This window comes from Toxotes jaculatrix, chromosome 7 (genome assembly GCF_017976425.1).
Source record: "Toxotes jaculatrix isolate fToxJac2 chromosome 7, fToxJac2.pri, whole genome shotgun sequence".
NCBI classification, from domain to species: Eukaryota; Metazoa; Chordata; class Actinopteri; family Toxotidae; genus Toxotes; species Toxotes jaculatrix.
The window spans coordinates 14,553,641-14,574,903 of NC_054400.1; the positions used below are offsets into that span (position 1 = coordinate 14,553,641).

A 21,263-nucleotide genomic window follows, 5' to 3' on the forward strand; every position below is an offset into this window, starting at 1 on the left:
TTGTGGTTTGCCAGATTTAGTTTTTATCATGTTCCATTTTTTATGGCTGGATACACTGATTTGAAATGGATTGGAACAGTTTTATTCATTTTAATTTATTAACAGTCTAAAAATATAAATTCCTTCAACGAAAAGTGCAAAAAAATCCATCAGTTCTTCTCTACATACAAAAACAACCGGGATTAAAATATTAACATCAAGATGGCAGAATTTATGGCATAACCCACATGAATTCTTCATTTCTTTAAAAGATAGATAGACTTTTTTTTATAGCCACATCCACATCTTCTATGAAAAGATTCCATTACAAAATCCTCAATCTGAGCAAAAAAGAGTTTTAAAATGTAACCAACAATAATACGAGGCCTCAGAGGTTACTATCTTTTTTAGTGTGAAACCTCCACTTTGGCTCAGCAAGAAAACACTGTCTAGGAAAGCAAAAAGAGGGACTTTGAATCAAAAGACATGATCCCCACTTGATTTGACAAACTTTGAAATGCTTTTACATTGAATGAGGATTGTGAATGTTGTCCCCCATCTGTTACACAGGAAGGGATCTCTTCAGTACGGACAGGAGGAACAGTTACAGTGACCAATAACTGTAAGGGTTTAAATGTGGGCAAATGAGTAATTGTTTTAAGATACACTTGAAAAAAAAATGTGAACCTATCCTTTAAGGCTAATTACATCTAGAAAAATATACGTCTCACACTTCTGTTTTGACTTCAGTCTTGGAGGGTGCTCATGTCCAGGCTGATCGAGGTCTGCTGTGAATCTGAAAGGAACAGTTTGAAGCATACTTAGTCCTGATAACATTAAAGATCATTTGGGAACTTGGAATATCAACATTCAGGATTAGCCTGACTTTTATCTTTTACCTTCTCCTGGTACCCCTTCTTGGCCATCCTCTGCATCTCCAGCCTCAGCTCCTTCTCTTGGATCTGAAGAGCTTCCCTCTCCTCCTCCTCGTCCTGCTCTAGCCTGCACTGCTCCTCCCAGTGTTTTTGATGCTGCTGCTCCACCTACAGTGAATACACACAAACAACAGTGTCTGATAGTTTACTCAAACATGCAGAAGTAAGCTGCTATTGTGGCAACTCGATGTAGGTTTCTTTAAGTTCTCAATGATTAAACACATACTGCTGCAGCATGTGCCAACCTGAGCATTCAACTCTTGTATCCGTGCTGTCCTACGGCCCTCTTCTTGCTCCTTCTCCCGCCGTCTGATCTCGCGCTCCAGCTCCAGCTCCTGGATCAGCTCTTCTCGTCTCCTCAGGGACTCCTCCTGAGCTTCACGGTTCTTCTGCATCTTCAGCTCGAGCTGCTGCTGTCTCCCCACAAGCACCTTTCCAAGAAAAATACAGAAAAAGGTGTTACTTGTTTTTTGTTACTTGTTAAGTTTAACACTTAAAGTGTTATACATCATTTGAAACAAATTTACCTCATGCATGAGCCGCTCTCTGGCTTTCCTCTCCTTCTCCCACTGGGCCTCTCGTTTCTCCCATACATGCTGAGCTTCTTCTCTAAGATGGATGAGATATACTGGTTTGTATTTGAGGAGAAGCAGGAGCTGCCTCCTGCCGAGTCTGAGGTAACTTGAATCTTGGTGCTTACCTGTGAAGGATGTCAAATTCGGCCTCCCGTTCCCGCTCCAACTCAAGTTGCTCCTCAATCACTCGTTTCATCCAGGCAGCGTCAGCAATTGCCCTTTCCCTTCGTGCGGTCTCCAGCCTCCTGTCCTCCTGCTCTCCTTCCAGCAAGGCTGCCAAGATCTTACGGTCAGCCTCCTGGTGGGCACAGAGGAATTCAAAGAAGACGTCAAAATCAAAATAGATGGATTACATCTGGTATAATACACTGTAGTATCATCAGGTAAAGCTGATTTACCAGTTCCCCCTGCACTTGCTGGGCTCTCCTCTTCAGCTGAGCTCGATACTGACGGATTAAGAAATGCCTGGTGGAAGACAAATCCGATGAGCCCAATACCTCACCAGCATCAAATATCGTCTCACTTGTGATCAGTTCTGTGCAGAAAGAGCTTCCCTTACCCCATCTCAGACTTCTTTTGTCTTTCCTCCACCTTCCTCCTCTCCTCCTCTATCTTCTCCAGTGCCCACTGCTGAGCCAACAAAGCCTCTTGCTCCTTCTTTAGACGAGTGGCCTGAGAGAAAAAAAAAAAGATCACAAAACACTTAAATCTGCAATATGATTTTTCACAGCAGAAATACTTTGTCCGAGATCTGTATACCTCTTCTTCCCTCAGCTTCAGTTCTTCCATCTGTTTGCGAAGTTCTTCTGCTCTCTTACGATCCTCTGCTTTCCTTTTTTCCTCCGCCTGCTTCATCCTCTCCAGAGCCTCTTTTCGGGTCCTTTCATACTCATTTTCAAAGCGCCTCTTCTCCTCCTGCTCTGCCACTTCTTGCTGCATGTTTGAAGAGATGGGTCAATTACAGAGGGTGTCTAAACTTTCTCAATTATGTACCACGTTGTGGGGATTAACCCGAGTAGATCTCAGGCTTGATACTGTGCTCACAGATGACATGAGCACTCTTTAATTAAAAATTGATTTGTTACATAAATAATGATAAAGTTGAATGACTTGTGGGTCCTGTGTGTCATCCCTGGCTTGAGGGAGGTAATATTTCACAATACTGGGGACCAATTTCTTCACTATTTGGTCTGATTAAAATTGGGTATCATTCACTCATACGACCTGTATGTGTAAACACTTCATACCCTTAGACTGTTATTAAAATGCTTGAATAAATAGCAGCTGAACTGTTTTGTGTGACAGGTGTAATGAATTTCCTACCTGTTTCTTCTCAGATATCTGCTCCTGCCATTGGCTGACAACATGATCTTTATGTAATGCCGACTCAACCTGTGGACAGATTAAAAGAGTGAGTTCTGACATAGACAAGACAGAGATACTGATGAACCATGACCCCTCGAGGAAGGGATACCAGAACATTTTACTCCCTCAGTCAACACTGGACTCAGGTTAACAGAAAGTCATGGAATATCTGAATCAGAAGCCCTATTCATTTCCAGATCAAATGGACGTCTTGACAAAAAGTGTCAGTTTTCTCTACTTGCAGGGCTCCTCAGACATAGAGGATGGTCACTAGATTCCTTAGGCCATTTATCACTTCATCAGACTTTGAGGTAAGAGGTTTGGCAACTCGTCGCTTTTGCATTAATAGTTTAAACTTTGCTACCTCTCGCAACTCTGGGTTGTTTTTCTTCCAATGCTCCCTCAACAGCTCTTGTGCAAGCTAGGGATAAAAAAACAAAACAAAACAGAATTAACAGGGATTATACACTGAAGTGAAAAGGAAATATGTATTCTAATTCAATGCAGCTACCTTTTTTTTTCTTTCCTCTCTTGCTGTACGAAGTTCTTCGGTTTTTTGCACCAACTGGCTTGCCAATGTGCTCCTGTCAGGGACCACTTCCCTGAGCTCTGCCTCCAGCCGGTCTTGCTCCTCTTGAAGCATGGCCTTGAGCCGATTCCTGCGCTGCTCCAGGCTGGCCTTCTTTTCCTCCTTCAGTCTCTGTTTATGGTATGCTGACATACTGACAAAACAGTGAAAAAAGACACTTGGGTTGTCTTGGGTTGTCTTTCTTTGTCATCTTTGTCTACGATTAATCTGCTGATGACACTGACAGGCAGTGAACACACTAGAGACAATGTAATATGACTATGCCTTCAGATCATCATGTCTTTTTATTATTCACACACACACACACACACACACACACACATTAATGGACATACACTGGACATAGATTTAAGGGAGGACTTGCTGATATTCTATACACCTACAGTTTAATCAATAAGCAACTAAATGCTATAAAAGAGGCAGTGACTTGTACACTATACCATCAGTATACAATTAGCATTTATTAGTGGGAATATAATCAACATCTGTATTTGTATTGTAAATTTTGTCTACACTTATGAATGTTCTCTCTTACTTATTAGTAGACATACAGACATACAAGGCAGAGAAACCACACAAACTCTATATCAAAAATATATTATTTTTTGCTAATTACATGTATTTCGTGTGTCCCCACCACTTTATGCATCACTGCCTCTTTTAAAACGATTTTGTTACCTTTGTTATACAGAGACTTTGTATACATGGAATCATTACTTACAGAGTCGTCTAAGGAAGGGCAGTGAAAGAGAAATGGTATAAAAATAGTGTAGAAGCCCCCTACCAATTTCAGTGATTATCAACACAACACAACAGAAAGCATCACCAAAAACAATTTAAAGCACTAACTGTTATTAGTTGTTTTGGTTCAGTTGCTTCAGTGGTGGATTTACCTGCTGATCATTTTCTTGATAAATCACCTGATTGCTTGGTTTGTAAACATTCAAAGGAAAATAATACCAGCTACAACTGCTGAAAGCCCAAAGTGACACCTTCATGATGCTTTTTGTCCAATCCAAAACTCCAAATGCCAAACTTATGAAAGCTAAAATTACTAAAATAATCAAAAGGAAAAGCAGCAAATCCCCAAATTTCAGAGGCTGCAAGTTTGAAATGTTTGGTATTTTTTGCATGAAAAGTGAATTAAACGATTATATAAATAGTAGCCTTTGTTGTTCATTTTCTGACAACTTGTGCATACTGTTGGGTAGTTTCATGTATCACAAAACATCACAATTTATATCGTGTAAGTTCGAGTGTTTTGTATGCAGACATCTACAGTCTTTCCTTCTAAAGTGTAGCGGAGCACCTCAACTTTTTACTTAAGTAAATGCACTTAATTACTTTATCTTTCTCACGATGTTTCAGAGATTTCTGAAGTTGTGGGTGAAATCAGTTCAGCTCTGGTGGATGAAGTTACCTCTGCTGATAGGAGTGACGGGAGCTCCACACAGCCTGTTTCTGGCTGCAGACATTCTGATCTCTGAAGTACCGAGCATGCAGCTCCCACTGCTGCCGCCAACGGGCCTCTTGCTCCCGCTGTCTGGCCAGCTGTCCGGCCAGCACCCGGGACCGGCTGGGCACACAGGCCGAGAGGGTCGGCAAAGCCATAGACCTGAATCATAATTAAGAAACAGCATGAGTACAAATGACCCCCGCCTAATCCTGGCTAACGTTGCTTGTTTTATAATTGATTAGTTACCTTGCCAACCTAACACTGCCTTGGCCAAACGCTAGCTATTTGTGTGTGCTACAGACCACTCATTCACTCACAAACAGAAAGTACCCAGTTACCTTTACGTCTGTGTTTATGTTACATGTGTTGTTGTACATGTAACGTTTTTCACTTGCAAGAAAAAATCCAAACAACATGAACAAAGCGCTAATGTTGCACCTCGTACTACCCGGCAACACTCACGTAGCGTCGTTAAGCGCCTTTATAGCTCGATAAATAACACAAACTTACCCTTTCGGTGGTGAAGTGGGTTGGCTTCTTCTCGATGTGGAATTCAGTCGATGGTTTAGATTTCCACACAAAAAATGCCCCCTTCACCGCAGTCCTTTCTCTTCTTTTATTCTTCTTCTTCCGCTGAATTTCAGGCTGTTTTTCAGTTTTTCCCTTAGTTACCGACACACTTCCTAGTTACTCCAACGCTAAGGGATGAAGTAAAGGTCAAAATTACTCATGGATGAAAACGCGAAACGTATTTCCTTCAAACACCAATGTAACCCACAAAAAGTTTCTATTCTTTGTCTTTTTTTTCAATTTTGTCTTTACTTTTTGAGCAGGTCCTAGTTTGTTTTCTATTACGATTTATAAATTGTTGGATAGCTGATATGGCTTCTATTACCAATATACTTCAAGAAAGAAGTATTTGTACACTAAGAAATATACTAGAAAATATGTATTCTGTTGATTGAATGTATGTATTGTTTTGTGATCAGTGCGGGTTCTACATTGAATTACTCCCTGGGCAAGACCCACCACCAAAAAAAAAAAAAAAAAAAAAAAGAAAAGACATTTCACACAAACAGCCATGTTTTAACAATATTTATATTATCCTCCTGAGACCCGGCAATTCATTTTTGTCCTCTGTGGGGGATATGAGTCTGAGACCCCTAGGTCAAAATATCATTTACAGAATCTATCTCAATTGTACTGTCCTTTTAAGTGGACTTCCTGGGCTTTCTTGTGAGTCTTTTCAAAGCATACCCAGTATATTTACCACACACTTGTTGCAACTGTTACTTTTTTTTTTTTTTAAAAGATCAGTAAATGTGTCCTGTTTATTTGAAAGCATCCCTGTGTTATTGCCCATTATCACTATTACTTTAAGCCACAGATAAAACATATTATTAAATAAATATATTAAAACATATTTTTTAGTCTGAAAACATGAGCCAGTGCTCTCTAGTGGGCAAACTATTTCACGGCAACCCATTTTCTAAATGACCTCAAAAAGACTTTCAGTTGAGATTTTCAAACTAGAGATAGATCCGACAGTGGCGGTTCTACACTGAATTACTCCCTGGGCGACACCCCCTCCGAACCCCCCGTCCGACCCCCCCCATTATTATCATCAATAATGTCATCAAATGAAACCTGCTCCCCTACTGAGTGATTTATACTGTTAACAGCAAGGCCAGTGAGCAATTCCTGACACATGGTTGACCTCAGGTACGAATTGATCAACTTTAGCTTTGAAAAGCTCCTCTCTGCTTGAGCCACAGTGACTGGCAGAGTAAGTGTGATCCTGAGAGCAGGATTATCAGAAAAACAAAACCGTGCAGGAATTATAGGCCTGTATTTATAATATGAATGAAATGTGCGTTATTTGGAAGAAAGTCGAGGTGACTTTAGCCCACTAATTCCATTAGAGTACTTGTTTACATAACTTTGGTAAAATCTTTTGGCAGTGTTGGCATCATGAAACATAAATGTAGACACCTTGTCATATGTTTTCTGTCCCAGTTGGCACCTGGCCTAGAAGAATAAATAATGTAAAGATGAAAATTACACAAGACTAAAATGCATGCAGCATCTCAACCTATGTAATCATATTTTTATAAAAAAGAGATTAAAAGTTATCTCACATAAGTGCTAAAGGAATGTGGGAGTCAACATGCCCTTCGGTCACGGGCTTGCCTTATTTCCACAATACCATAATGCAAAAACAACTTGAGGTTGCCAAATTCCTCCAGGAGGACACATTTGTATTTTTAATTCATTTACAGGATTTGGTTCTCTTGAATAAATCGGCTCGTTTCCAGTTATACATGTCAGTGTGACATTAATAGAGGGCCTTGGATTTCTCAGTTTGTGACAAGACAGCAAAAGTTAGTCAGTCACCTGCAATTATAAATGTTAATAAAGCATTAACAAAAGGTTCTCCTATAATCCATCAGGTCTGCAAATGGGTTGTGTTAGTTAGTTGTTCATAAATGGATTTGTGTCCAGGTCTCCTGCAGCCCTTTTCTAGAAGATACAGAGGTCTCTCTATTGAATTAGATAAAAAGACAAGCAAAGTGGAGGAGGATTTTCAACAATGTGGCAACCTGAGGTTGTTCTTATTATGTGCTTATAACTGATCTATAAAGCTTTGGAAAATGATTTGTCAGCCATTAATAAAGCCATTAATTGCAGCTTATATTCTACTTATATTTTTTCTTTCTTTGATACATACATTTGTTTTAGAATACATAAAATAAAATTAATATATATAGTGATGGTGTATGATCTGGGTCCAGACCTTAGATTCACGACCTACATTTGTTCAACAATTTGATGAGCATGAATTAAATATATTTAATAAATAAATAATACATAGACTTAAGACAATTCAGTCTGATTACCAGGCCACCACCAACCTAGTGTGACTGCGCAGTTTGAGACATTCCACATAACTCCATTAGTTGGCAGTAACGCAGCGTGTGTGATTGAACGCGGAGGATTGGTGTCAGCTGATTGGAGCACATCAGGTGCTGTTCTTGTGTTTCTTCGTCTTAGCGCCGTTTATCGGCCCGTTTACCCGGTAGGTGGCGAAGACCCGGATCTGTCAGTAAGAAGTCGATCACATGAGCCAACGGTTGGATATTCCACCATCACCTGGGTTCAATGTAGGTGTGTGTGTGTGTGTGTCAGAGAGAGAGAGAGAGAGAGATGGTGTGTGTGCGCGCGCGTGTGTCAGACACACACACACACACACACACACACACACACACACACACACACACACACACACACACACACAGTTTCTCCTGGTGTCACAGTAAATCTGCAGTGGAGAGTTGACAGCCTGTTGCTATCATTTCAGAGGCAAGAGTGTGTCCCGACTAAAGAGATGGCTCTGCTAATGGAGCACCAGTTCAGACAGCTGCCAGCTGACAGACAGGTGGAAACAAGACCATTTCTGGAGGCTGTGTCATACCTTCCACCATTCTTTGGTAAGTGAAGTTTCCACAGTGTGACACATTAGAGACCATGTGGTGACATTTCTGGATATGAAGTTATGTCGAGATAAATGCAAAAAACTTACTCTCCGATGACACTGCCTGCAGAGAAACTGTGCTCCTCTGTACACAAATTTATTTCTACTCGGCTTATTATAATGATTGAGTTGTCACAGGCTTATGGTATGGGCCAGATTGATGGCACTGACAACTGGATAATTAGTTAGCATGTAGATTTATAGAGCTGTATAATTCAAGTGCTGCTGACTGTTAAAATGGCAGAATAGGCACTAAAAAGGCAAGATTTTATTTTCAAAGTAGCCCACTAAAGTGGCCCTTTTATTCCACCATTGTAAATTTTTCATGTGGGATTTGTTCAGCTTTGACTAATAAACACAAAACCTGTTGAGGGGTAAATCTGTCACAACACTTCTGTCAAGCCTGGCGAAACGATCTTGTTCTTTCCAAATGATAATCTTTTCTCTGTTTTTTGGATCGTATTTCTCTCCATCAAGCTGTCCACAATCCTTTAGCATGCATAATTTAATCCACTGGCCTGGATTTTAAGTTGTGAAAATTGATTAGTACGGTGTTGTGTTCCCTTTGCCCATTCACCAGCGGCATGGTGTACCAGGGCATCTTTGTGTGACTTCATTCTGTATTAATATGCCAAAGGTCCTCTATTGAATTTGCCATGTGAAACCCTTGAGAGGAACCAAGTCTGATGTCGATATTAAGCTCTTTCCTCCTTGTCACTATTGTTTTTCCTGACCTAGAAATTTCTTGGCCAACTTTCCTACAAGCCATTACAGTCCTGCACTCTCATAGTACATCCACACAGGTTTTTGTTGCACCTGTCACAACAGCACAACTTATATTTTTATGATTATTTACAGTCTATGTAGTTTAGCAACTTCGGCAAACTCCCACTGTGGCTCTGTCCAACTTCAACCTGAGAGGAGGTCTAATTACCCAGAATAATTAACAGCTTCACCAGCCAAGAGCTGAACAAATGATGCTTTTTGTTAATACAAAATTATTCAAGGGCTTATTCTTGTTGGGGTATATTTTAGCTTTAGTTTGTTTAATTGTGTGCAGCTTCCAGAAGCACCGTATGCATAACAGAAATCTTTATTCTGTGAATAGAATGGAAAATATAGAAAGAACCACAGAAGATGAGGATATGTCCGAAACAAGATATGTTGCCATCAGTGTTGTAGCGAGGCCTCACATCAGCACAACAGAGCGGACTTGGGCATGACATGACAGCTCAGGGCCTGAAAGCTGTCTGCTGTGTAAGTGGTTCAACCAGGAGTCGTGTGTGGTCGGGGACTCGAGATGTCTCATTGTTCACAGTCGTGTCACCAAATACTCCGATCCACTGACTGCCTAATTAAAAGACACCTAATAATAATACTGTGATGATGTGTTTAACCTAATGAGGCCTAATAAGGTACTTTGGTTTTATCTGAGTTTTGTTGTTGGCTGTGAGTGTTTCAACTGCTCGAGCCAAGTGTTCCCAATATATCTTATATAAGTTTGCTTTATGTAAATTAAAAAGTTGGTAAAACATTTCTTCAGACAGAGTTTGACAACATTACATGTAGATTCTGTGTCTGCTTGGTCTAGCACTTTACTTTACAGCTACACTACATCATAAATATATTGCACAGAATTAAATGACACCAAGTTCGTAACTGCACCACTGCATGTCTTGCTCATCATTTTATAAACATACCCCCTGAATGTAGCCTGTATGTTATGTATTCTGCATTTGCTGAAGCATTGGAATTTTGACGAGCGTGTGTGCAACGAAGGTTTTTAAAGACGGACCCACCAAAGAAATCTGAAAAAATGCTTTTCAGTGGTGTAATAAATTATGCCGCTATAACAAGTTTCAGCATTTGACATTTTTCTTGGTTGCAAATCAATAACAGAAATCTAAACTTTTCTGATCATATCTAACAAAAAGCCAAGTATACACACGTATCTGCACTCAGGTCAAGTTTTGACAGGTACTTTGTTAGTTTGTTTGTTTGTTAGTATCTGAGTTTGTTCATTTAGGCTGGTGATTGTTAGAAGCTCCAAAGAATGCTAGTATTCTCAAAACAATAATAGTTTTTCTTTACTTGTGTTATATGTTGGTTTTTACTCTTCTTTTTAGCCACTCTTTCACTTCTCAGTCACACGCTGTGTTTCTCTTTAGACTGCCTTGGCTCCACTATTTTTGCACCGATTAAAGCTGACATATCTGGGAACATCACAGTAAGTATGATTATTCTTCAATGGGACTTAGTTTAACATGTCACTCGGCTCATCAGTACCTTGAAATGTATTGATCTAACTTTAACTAGAAAATCAAGGCCGTTTTTGACACCAACCCTGGACGGTTCAAGACACTCCAGCAGATTTTGGAGGCAGAGAAGGAAATGCATGGAGCACAATGGCCCAAAGTTGGAGCGACATTGGCTCTCATGTGGCTGAAAAGGTTTGAGAAACTTTATATTTGTGAGTGTGTGTGTTTTTTTAATTGTTGGCAAGCTCTGTATCCATAATCAATGTGCATATCTTCTTTTTCAACAGGGGCCTACGATTTATCCAAGTCTTTCTTCAGAGCCTGGTGGATGGTGAGAAAGATGACAACAACCCAAACCTCATTCGAGTCAATGTCACCAAAGCATATGAAATAGCCCTGAAGAAGTACCACGGCTGGTTTGTGCAACAGCTCTTCAAGGTGAGCTGCCTGATGTTTATTGTAAAAGAGATTCGTATCTTAGAGAGCCTCATATCTCATGGCTTGGTCTGTGTAATTTGTTGAAAAATGTGTATAGTGATGTATAAATCTGGCATTTTTGTTTGCTTTTAGGCAGCTCTTTTTGCTGCTCCATATAAGTCAGACTTCCTGAAGGCCCTGTCCAAGGGTCGGGACGTCAAGGAAGAGGAATGCTTGGAGAAAATCAGAAAATTCCTCATCAACTTCTCTGCCACTGTTGATGCTATTTATGAGCTGTACAATAAGATGAATGCTGACCTTGACTACACCGTGTGACTGCTGGATGTTCCTCTTTCCTCCGGTGATCCGCTTAGTTTACAAAGTCATTTACATTATGCAGTCCACACTTGTGCAGTCTACATCTTGACTTGGCTCCCTTCAGGTCACCTGACAGCTCACCTTGAAAGTGTATTTATAATACTTGTAATTATACATCAAATGTTTTATCACTTTTAACCATGTGTTTGCCTGCTCTGGTTTTCTCTGTATGCCTTTTCCTCACTGTTGTTTTTTATTTTGGAGCAAAATTTTCCAAAGCATCTGAAATACAGCTTTAAACGCTATATTTCTTTATTTTCCATTTGAAGCTTCATGTCCCTTTTATAGTGCAAATATGTTATCTTTAAAATAACTGCCAGATAAATATGAGAAAGTTCTACCAAGAATCAAAGTGCTACTTACTCAGCAAATGTTTTTAAACCAGCAACAGGACTGTAACAACAGCATTAAGTGAACAAATGAAGTGGCAGATTTAATGAGCCACACAGCTATCAAAACATAATGCAGAAATATAGTCTTTGTTTTAGTAATTGGTACCTTACAGTGATATTGTTTTACTTTTAACATTTTTAATGCTATATACATATTGGAGAAACATTAAGTTGTAAAATTGAATCTTTAGTGTTAAAATCTGAAAATTACTTAAGAATTTAAAGTGTTTATTTCCCTAATGCATTTCATTTGACTAGTATGATGGGATAGCTGTAGCACTTTTAAGTAGTGTTTGAGAGAAGAAGCCATATGTTTCATCTTATCCAGGAAATGCTGTAATATACAGCTGTCCATGACTTCTGGGGATTTGACTGGAGTTTTTGCTTATTAATTAACAAATCTGCATCTAAGTTACTACATTGTCCTAAGTTATTTATTACCTTCACTACATGTTATACAAAACAGATCCAGTTTAACCAGTTTCATGACTTATAGTGTTTGACTTCCCCTCACCACATGTTGGATAGATTTTTTTAAAAAACCCACACAATTCTCTGAAGATGTATGTACACTGTTGTAAATGGCTTTTAATATCACACAACTATGTATGTGCCTTAAGCTGTATGTATGGATCATTTCATTAAGTGACCATTTCAGCTTTTCTGCCTTTAATCGTGTCTATTTTTATACACATCACCTTGTTTAAAGGCAGGCAGGCCAGTTAAGAACAAAATGTTTTACTGATTACTGAGGATCCAATCTGCCTCTATTATGTGTCTTTGCTATGCAGGACTTGCATATCTTTACTGTTTTTCCAAAGCAATGACTAAAGTGTTTTTTCAGTCCACTCTGCTCTCAGGTGTTTACATAAAACTAAATGTGTATTCTCTTTAAACCTAATTGTCAAGGGAACATTAAGTGTTGCATTACAATGGTTTTGCCTTCTGCAGGACTGTTAGATAGATGGGAAATTTCAGATGACTGGCAAAACTAGATGTCAGATGTTATATATATGGACAAAAAGCTTGGATGTGGGTTATGCTGATGGCCTCTGGTGAGTCTATACTGTTCTGAGTGCCTGCCCTGAAATGCTTGCCTGATGTCTCCTGTGGGTGAAATTATGTTGCAGTGTGTGTACAGTACGAAATAACAAATCTTGTATTTTCAACTTATATAAACCATAATTTGCAATAAAAATATGTGCAACAATCATGTGATATTCTTTTTTTTTTGTCTCCTTCAGTTTCTTTCTTGAAGTATTTTTGCTTCTCTACAGGATCAGAATAGACAATCAGCAGTGGTGGGAGAAAATAAGTACGTTTACTCCAGTTCTATACTTAAGAACAGTTTTGAGGTATGTATGCTTTATTTCAGTGTATTTATTTGTTGCCACTTTATATTTCTACTCTACTACATTCAGAGGAAAAGATGGTACTTTTACTCCGCTATAATTTATTTTCCTAATGTACTTAAAGTTTTTACTTTTCAGACTTTAAGTACATTTCGCTGATAACACTTCTGACTTTTACTTGCAATTGAGTGTTTAAACAGTGAATAGGGAAACTTACTTTTCTTTGATCATGGCTCTTCATGTTCTCTTTGGAGGGCTCACCACACCCTCTTTCCAGAGATTTATTTATAGCAGTACTTCACTTCACAGTATCAGTGTACCGCAGCAGCATGTCCTCGCAGGCGCAGGTGGCACAGAGTGGAATGTGAAAATACATATGTCTACAGGCTTTTATGTATTTGTGCAACTATCACAGTACATGCCAGGTAGAGCCAAGTAATAAAACACTGGCAAATGCCTCCTCCATCTCTTGTTTTCTTAGTTAAGGGTCACATTCCTCGTTCAAAGCAATGATCTCAAATCATTCCGTTTTTTGTTAGCAAGGATCACTTCCGCTATCGCGTTTCTCAGCTGCCGCTGGGGGCTGGCTCCAGAAGTGAGCAGGTCTCCTTTGTCCCCCATGTTAAAATAGCCAACTTTATAGCCTAAAAAAACCAAATTTAAAGCCTGGTACACATTTTTTTGTTTTTGGTCTCTATTGATCAGAAGTAAGACCTCAAAATGTGATGTAATGAAAAATTACCTCAGAATGTAATGAAATATCTCATAGTATACTAAGATGTCAAAATATGCCAAAAAAAGTCATGTTTTAGTAAGACCTCAAAATGTTATACGGCCGTAAGGCGTCAAAACATGCCAAAAAAAGTCAAATTTTTGTAAGACCTCAAAATGTCATAAAAAATGTCATATGGCCGTAAGATGTCAAAATCAGCCAAAAAAAGTCAAAATTTTTTTTTAACCTCAAAATGTCATAAAAAACGTCAAAGTATAGTAAGGCGTCAAAATCGGCCAAAAAAAGTCAAAAATTTTTTTGACCTCAAAATGTCATAAAAAACGTCATAGTATAGTAAGGCGTCAAAATCGGCCAAAAAAAGTCAAAATTTTTTTGACCTCAAAATGTCATAAAAAACGTCATACAGCCGTAAGACGTCAAAATCGGCCAAGAAAAGTCAAAATTTTTTTTGACCTCAAAATGTCATAAAAAACGTCATAGTATAGTAAGGCGTCAAAATCGGCCAAAAAAAGTCAAAAATTTTTTTGACCTCAAAATGTCATAAAAAACGTCATAGTATAGTAAGGCGTCAAAATCGGCCAAAAAAAGTCAAAATTTTTTTGACCTCAAAATGTCATAAAAAACGTCATACAGCCGTAAGACGTCAAAATCGGCCAAGAAAAGTCAAAATTTTTTTTGACCTCAAAATGTCATAAAAAACGTCATAGTATAGTAAGGCGTCAAAATCGGCCAAAAAAAGTCAAAATTTTTTTTGACCTCAAAATGTCATAAAAAACGTCATAGTATAGTAAGGCGTCAAAATCGGCCAAAAAAAGTCAAAATTTTTTTGACCTCAAAATGTCATAAAAAACGTCATACAGCCGTAAGACGTCAAAATCGGCCAAGAAAAGTCAAAATTTTTTTTGACCTCAAAATGTCATAAAAAACGTCATAGTATAGTAAGGCGTCAAAATCGGCCAAAAAAAGTCAAAATTTTTTTTGACCTCAAAATGTCATAAAAAACGTCATACAGCCGTAAGACGTCAAAATCGGCCAAAAAAAGTCAAAATTTTTTTTGACCTCAAAATGTCATAAAAAACGTCATAGTATAGTAAGGCGTCAAAACCGGCCAAAAAAAGTCAAAAAATTTTTTGACCTCAAAATGTCATAAAAAACGTCATACAGCCGTAAGACGTCAAAATCGGCCAAAAAAAGTCAAAATTTTTTTGACCTCAAAATGTCATAAAAAACGTCATAGTATAGTAAGGCGTCAAAATCGGCCAAAAAAAGTCACAATTTTTTTTGACCTCAAAATGTCATAAAAAACGCCAATAGTATAGTAAGGCGTCAAAATCGGCCAAAAAAAGTCAAAATTTTTTTTGACCTCAAAATGTCATAAAAAACGTCATACAGCCGTAAGACGTCAAAATCGGCCAAGAAAAGTCAAAAATTTTTTTGACCTCAAAATGTCATAAAAAACGTCATAGTATAGTAAGGCGTCAAAATCGGCCAAAAAAAGTCAAAATTTTTTTTGACCTCAAAATGTCATAAAAAACGTCATATAGCCGTAAGACGTTAAAATCGGCCAAGAAAAGTCAAATTTTTTTTTGACCTCAAAATGTCATGAAAAACGTCATAGTATAGTAAGGCGTCAAAATCGGCCAAAAAAAGTCAAAATTTTTTTGGGCCTCAAAATGTCAAAAAAAACGTCATAGTATAGTAAGGCGTCAAAATCGGCCAAAAAAAGTCAAAATTTTTTTTGACCTCAAAATGTCATAAAAAACGTCATACAGCCGTAAGTCGTCAAAATCGACCAAGAAAAGTCAAAATTTTTTTTGACCTCAAAATGTCATAAAAAACGTCATACAGCCGTAAGGCGTCAAAATCGGCCAAAAAAAGTCAACATTTTTTTTGACCTCAAAATGTCATAAAAAACGTCATAGTATAGTAAGGCGTTTTTTTTCGGCCAAAAAAAGTCAAAAATTTTTTTGACCTCAAAATGTCATAAAAAACGCCAATAGTATAGTAAGGCGTCAAAATCGGCCAAAAAAAGTCAAAACTTTTTTTGACCTCAAAATGTCATAAAAAACGTTATAGTATAGTAAGGCGTCAAAATCGGCCAAAAAAAGTCAAAATTTTTTTGGACCTCAAAATGTCATAAAAAACGTCATACAGCCGTAAGACGTCAAAATCGGCCAAAAAAAGTCAAATTTTTTTTTGACCTCAAAATGTCATAAAAAACGTCATACAGCCGTAAGACGTGAAAATCGGCCAAAAAAATTCAAAATTTTTTTTGACCTCAAAATGTCATAAAAAACGTCATAGTATAGTAAGGCGTCAAAATCAGCCAAAAAAAGTCAAAAATTTTTTTGACCTCAAAATGTCATAAAAAACGTCATAGTATAGTAAGGCGTCAAAATTGGCCAAAAAAAGTCAAAATTTTTTTGACCTCAAAATGTCATAAAAAAACGTCGTAGTATAGTAAGGCGTTTTTTTCGGCCAAAAAAAGTCAAAAAATTTTTTGACCTCAAAATGTCATAAAAAACGTCATAGTATAGTAAGGCGTCAAAATCGGCCAAAAAAAGTCAAAATTTTTTTTGACCTCAAAATGTCATAAAAAACGTCATACAGCCGTTAGACGTCAAAATCGGCCAAGAAAAGTCAAAATATTTTTTGACCTCAAAATGTCATAAAAAACGTCATACAGCCGTAAGGCGTCAAAATCGGCCAAAAAAAGTCAAAAAATTTTTTGACCTCAAAATGTCATAAAAAACGTCATACAGCCGTAAGACGTCAAAATCGGCCAAAAAAAGTCAAAAATTTTTTTGACCTCAAAATGTCATAAAAAACGTCATACAGCCGTTAGACGTCAAAATCGGCCAAGAAAAGTCAAAATTTTTTTTGACCTCAAAATGTCATAAAAAACGTCATACAGCCGTAAGACGTCAAAATCGGCCAAAAAAAGTCAAAAAATTTTTTGACCTCAAAATGTCATAAAAAACGTCATACAGCCGTAAGACGTGAAAATCGGCCAAAAAAAGTCAAAATTTTTTTTGACCTCAAAATGTCATAAAAAACGTCGTAGTATAGTAAGGCGTCAAAATCGGCCAAAAAAAGTCAAAAAATTTTTTGACCTCAAAATGTCATAAAAAACGTCATACAGCCGTAAGGCGTCAAAATCGGCCAAAAAAAGTCAAAATTTTTTTTGACCTCAAAATGTCATAAAAAACGTCATAGTATGGTAAGGCGTCAAAATCGGCCAAAAAAAGTCAAAATTCTTTTTGACCTCAAAATGTCATAAAAAACGTCATACAGCCGTAAGACGTCAAAATCGGCCAAGAAAAGTCAAATTTTTTTTTGACCTCAAAATGTCATAAAAAACGTCATAGTATAGTAAGGCGTCAAAATCGGCCAAAAAAAGTCAACAATTTTTTTGACCTCAAAATGTCATAAAAAACGTCATACAGCCGTAAGGCGTCAAAATCGGCCAAAAAAAGTCAAAAAATTTTTTGACCTCAAAATGTCATAAAAAACGTCATACAGCCGTAAGGCGTCAAAATCGGCCAAAAAAAGTCAAAAAATTTTTTGACCTCAAAATGTCATAAAAAACGTCATAGTATGGTAAGGCGTCAAAATCGGCCAAAAAAAGTCAAAATGTTTTTTAACCTCAAAATGTCATAAAAAACGTCATAGTATAGTAAGGCGTCAAGATCGGCCAAAAAAAGTCAACAATTTTTTTGACCTCAAAATGTCATAAAAAACGTCATACAGCCGTAAGACGTCAAAATCGGCCAAGAAAAGTCAAAAATTTTTTTGACCTCAAAATGTCATAAAAAACGTCATAGTATAGTAAGGCGTCAAAATCGGCCAAAAAAAGTCAAAATGTTTTTTAACCTCAAAATGTCATAAAAAACGTCATAGTATAGTAAGGCGTCAAAATCGGCCAAAAAAAGTCAAAAATTTTTTTGACCTCAAAATGTCATAAAAAACGTCATAGTATAGTAAGGCGTCAAAATCGGCCAAAAAAAGTCAAAAAATTTTTTGACCTCAACATGTCATAAAAAAGTCATACAGCCGTAAGACGTCAAAATCGGCCAAGAAAAGTCAAAATTTTTTTTGACCTCAAAATGTCATAAAAAACGTCATACAGCCGTAAGACGTCAAAATCGGCCAAAAAAAGTCAAAAAATTTTTTGACCTCAAAATGTCATAAAAAACGTCATACAGCCGTAAGACGTGAAAATCGGCCAAAAAAAGTCAAAATTTTTTTTGACCTCAAAATGTCATAAAAAACGTCGTAGTATAGTAAGGCGTCAAAATCGGCCAAAAAAAGTCAAAAAATTTTTTGACCTCAAAATGTCATAAAAAACGTCATACAGCCGTAAGGCGTCAAAATCGGCCAAGAAAAGTCAAATTTTTTTTTGACCTCAAAATGTCATAAAAAACGTCATAGTATAGTAAGGCGTCAAAATCGGCCAAAAAAAGTCAACAATTTTTTTGACCTCAAAATGTCATAAAAAACGTCATAGTATGGTAAGGCGTCAAAATCGGCCAAAAAAAGTCAAAATGTTTTTTAACCTCAAAATGTCATAAAAAACGTCATAGTATAGTAAGGCGTCAAGATCGGCCAAAAAAAGTCAACAATTTTTTTGACCTCAAAATGTCATAAAAAACGTCATACAGCCGTAAGACGTCAAAATCGGCCAAGAAAAGTCAAAATTTTTTTTGACCTCAAAATGTCATAAAAAACGTCATAGTATAGTAAGGCGTCAAAATCGGCCAAAAAAAGTCAAAATTTTTTTTGACCTCAAAATGTCATAAAAAACGTCATAGTATAGTAAGGCGTCAAAATCGGCCAAAAAAAGTCAAAATTTTTTTGACCTCAAAATGTCATAAAAAACGTCATACAGCCGTAAGACGTCAAAATCGGCCAAGAAAAGTCAAAATTTTTTTTGACCTCAAAATGTCATAAAAAACGTCATAGTATAGTAAGGCGTCAAAATCGGCCAAAAAAAGTCAAAATTTTTTTTGACCTCAAAATGTCATAAAAAACGTCATAGTATAGTAAGGCGTCAAAATCGGCCAAAAAAAGTCAAAATTTTTTTTGACCTCAAAATGTCATAAAAAACGTCATACAGCCGTAAGACGTCAAAATCGGCCAAAAAAAGTCAAAATTTTTTTTGACCTCAAAATGTCATAAAAAACGTCATAGTATAGTAAGGCGTCAAAACCGGCCAAAAAAAGTCAAAATTTTTTTTGACCTCAAAATGTCATAAAAAACGTCATACAGCCGTAAGGCGTCAAAATCGGCCAAAAAAAGTCAACATTTTTTTTTGACCTCAAAATGTCATAAAAAACGTCATAGTATAGTAAGGCGTTTTTTTTCGGCCAAAAAAAGTCAAAAAATTTTTTTGACCTCAAAATGTCATAAAAAACGCCAATAGTATAGTAAGGCGTCAAAATCGGCCAAAAAAAGTCAAAACTTTTTTTGACCTCAAAATGTCATAAAAAACGTTCTAGTATAGTAAGGCGTCAAAATCGGCCAAAAAAAGTCAAAATTTTTTTTGACCTCAAAATGTCATAAAAAACGTCATACAGCCGTAAGACGTCAAAATCGGCCAAAAAAAGTCAAATTTTTTTTTGACCTCAAAATGTCATAAAAAACGTCATACAGCCGTAAGACGTCAAAATCGGCCAAAAAAAGTCAAATTTTTTTTTGACCTCAAAATGTCATAAAAAACGTCATACAGCCGTAAGACGTCAAAATCGGCCAAAAAAAGTCAAAATTTTTTTTGACCTCAAAATGTCATAAAAAACGTCATAGTATAGTAAGGCGTCAAAATCAGCCAAAAAAAGTCAAAAATTTTTTTGACCTCAAAATGTCATAAAAAACGTCATAGTATAGTAAGGCGTCAAAATTGGCCAAAAAAAGTCAAAATTTTTTTGACCTCAAAATGTCATAAAAAACGTCATATAGCCGTAAGACGTTAAAATCGGCCAAGAAAAGTCAAATTTTTTTTTGACCTCAAAATGTCATGAAAAACGTCATAGTATAGTAAGGCGTCAAAATCGGCCAAAAAAAGTCAAAATTTTTTTGGGCCTCAAAATGTCAAAAAAAACGTCATAGTATAGTAAGGCGTCAAAATCGGCCAAAAAAAGTCAAAATTTTTTTTGACCTCAAAATGTCATAAAAAACGTCATACAGCCGTAAGTCGTCAAAATCGACCAAGAAAAGTCAAAATTTTTTTTGACCTCAAAATGTCATAAAAAACGTCATACAGCCGTAAGGCGTCAAAATCGGCCAAAAAAAGTCAACATTTTTTTTGACCTCAAAATGTCATAAAAAACGTCATAGTATAGTAAGGCGTTTTTTTTCGGCCAAAAAAAGTCAAAAAATTTTTTTGACCTCAAAATGTCATAAAAAACGCCAATAGTATAGTAAGGCGTCAAAATCGGCCAAAAAAAGTCAAAACTTTTTTTGACCTCAAAATGTCATAAAAAACGTTATAGTATAGTAAGGCGTCAAAATCGGCCAAAAAAAGTCAAAATTTTTTTTGACCTCAAAATGTCATAAAAAACGTCATACAGCCGTATGACGTCAAAATCGGCCAAGAAAAGTCAAATTTTTTTTTGACCTCAAAATGTCATAAAAAACGTCATAGTATAGTAAGGCGTCAAAATCGGCCAAAAAAAGTCAAAATTTTTTTGGACCTCAAAATGTCATAAAAAACGTCATACAGCCGTAAGACGTCAAAATCGGCCAAAAAAAGTCAAATTTTTTTTTGACCTCAAAATGTCATAAAAAACGTCATACAGCCGTAAGACGTGAAAATCGGCCAAAAAAAGTCAAAATTTTTTTTGACCTCAAAATGTCATAAAAAACGTCATAGTATAGTAAGGCGTCAAAATCAGCCAAAAAAAGTCAAAAATTTTTTTGACCTCAAAATGTCATAAAAAACGTCATAGTATGGTAAGGCGTCAAAATCGGCCAAAAAAAGTCAAAATTCTTTTTGACCTCAAAATGTCATAAAAAACGTCATACAGCCGTAAGACGTCAAAATCGGCCAAGAAAAGTCAAATTTTTTTTTGACCTCAAAATGTCATAAAAAACGTCATAGTATAGTAAGGCGTCAAAATCGGCCAAAAAAAGTCAACAATTTTTTTGACCTCAAAATGTCATAAAAAACGTCATACAGCCGTAAGGCGTCAAAATCGGCCAAAAAAAGTCAAAAAATTTTTTGACCTCAAAATGTCATAAAAAACGTCATACAGCCGTAAGGCGTCAAAATCGGCCAAAAAAAGTCAAAAAATTTTTTGACCTCAA

The 21,263-nt window shown here is 36.8% G+C and overlaps 2 protein-coding genes across 3 annotated transcripts; one reads left to right on the forward strand and one right to left on the reverse strand.

Annotated features, from left to right (window-relative positions):
* Positions 1-11: 11 nt before the first annotated feature.
* On the reverse strand, positions 12-5,654 carry LOC121184069 (trichoplein, keratin filament binding). The gene is made up of 13 exons (XM_041041453.1): positions 5,410-5,654; positions 4,864-5,058; positions 3,366-3,576; positions 3,219-3,275; positions 2,813-2,881; positions 2,249-2,422; positions 2,049-2,161; positions 1,888-1,954; positions 1,615-1,787; positions 1,442-1,523; positions 1,160-1,345; positions 879-1,022; positions 12-775 (listed from the first exon to the last, which is right to left on the reverse strand). Exons 2-13 carry the CDS (start codon positions 5,052-5,054, stop codon positions 743-745), a joined length of 1,500 nt encoding a protein of 499 aa, XP_040897387.1. The 5' UTR covers positions 5,055-5,058; positions 5,410-5,654; the 3' UTR covers positions 12-742.
* Positions 5,655-7,961: 2,307 nt separating this feature from the next.
* gltpa (glycolipid transfer protein a) lies at positions 7,962-11,746 on the forward strand. 2 transcript variants are annotated; one of them, XM_041042723.1, is made up of 6 exons: positions 7,962-8,064; positions 8,258-8,387; positions 10,600-10,658; positions 10,748-10,881; positions 10,977-11,127; positions 11,260-11,746. In XM_041042723.1, exons 2-6 carry the CDS (start codon positions 8,285-8,287, stop codon positions 11,440-11,442), a joined length of 630 nt encoding a protein of 209 aa, XP_040898657.1. In that variant the 5' UTR covers positions 7,962-8,064; positions 8,258-8,284; the 3' UTR covers positions 11,443-11,746. The 2 variants fall into 2 exon arrangements, with proteins under 2 accessions (XP_040898657.1, XP_040898655.1); XM_041042721.1 differs by having other exon boundaries at positions 7,962-8,060.
* The last annotated feature ends 9,517 nt before the right edge of the window (positions 11,747-21,263 follow it).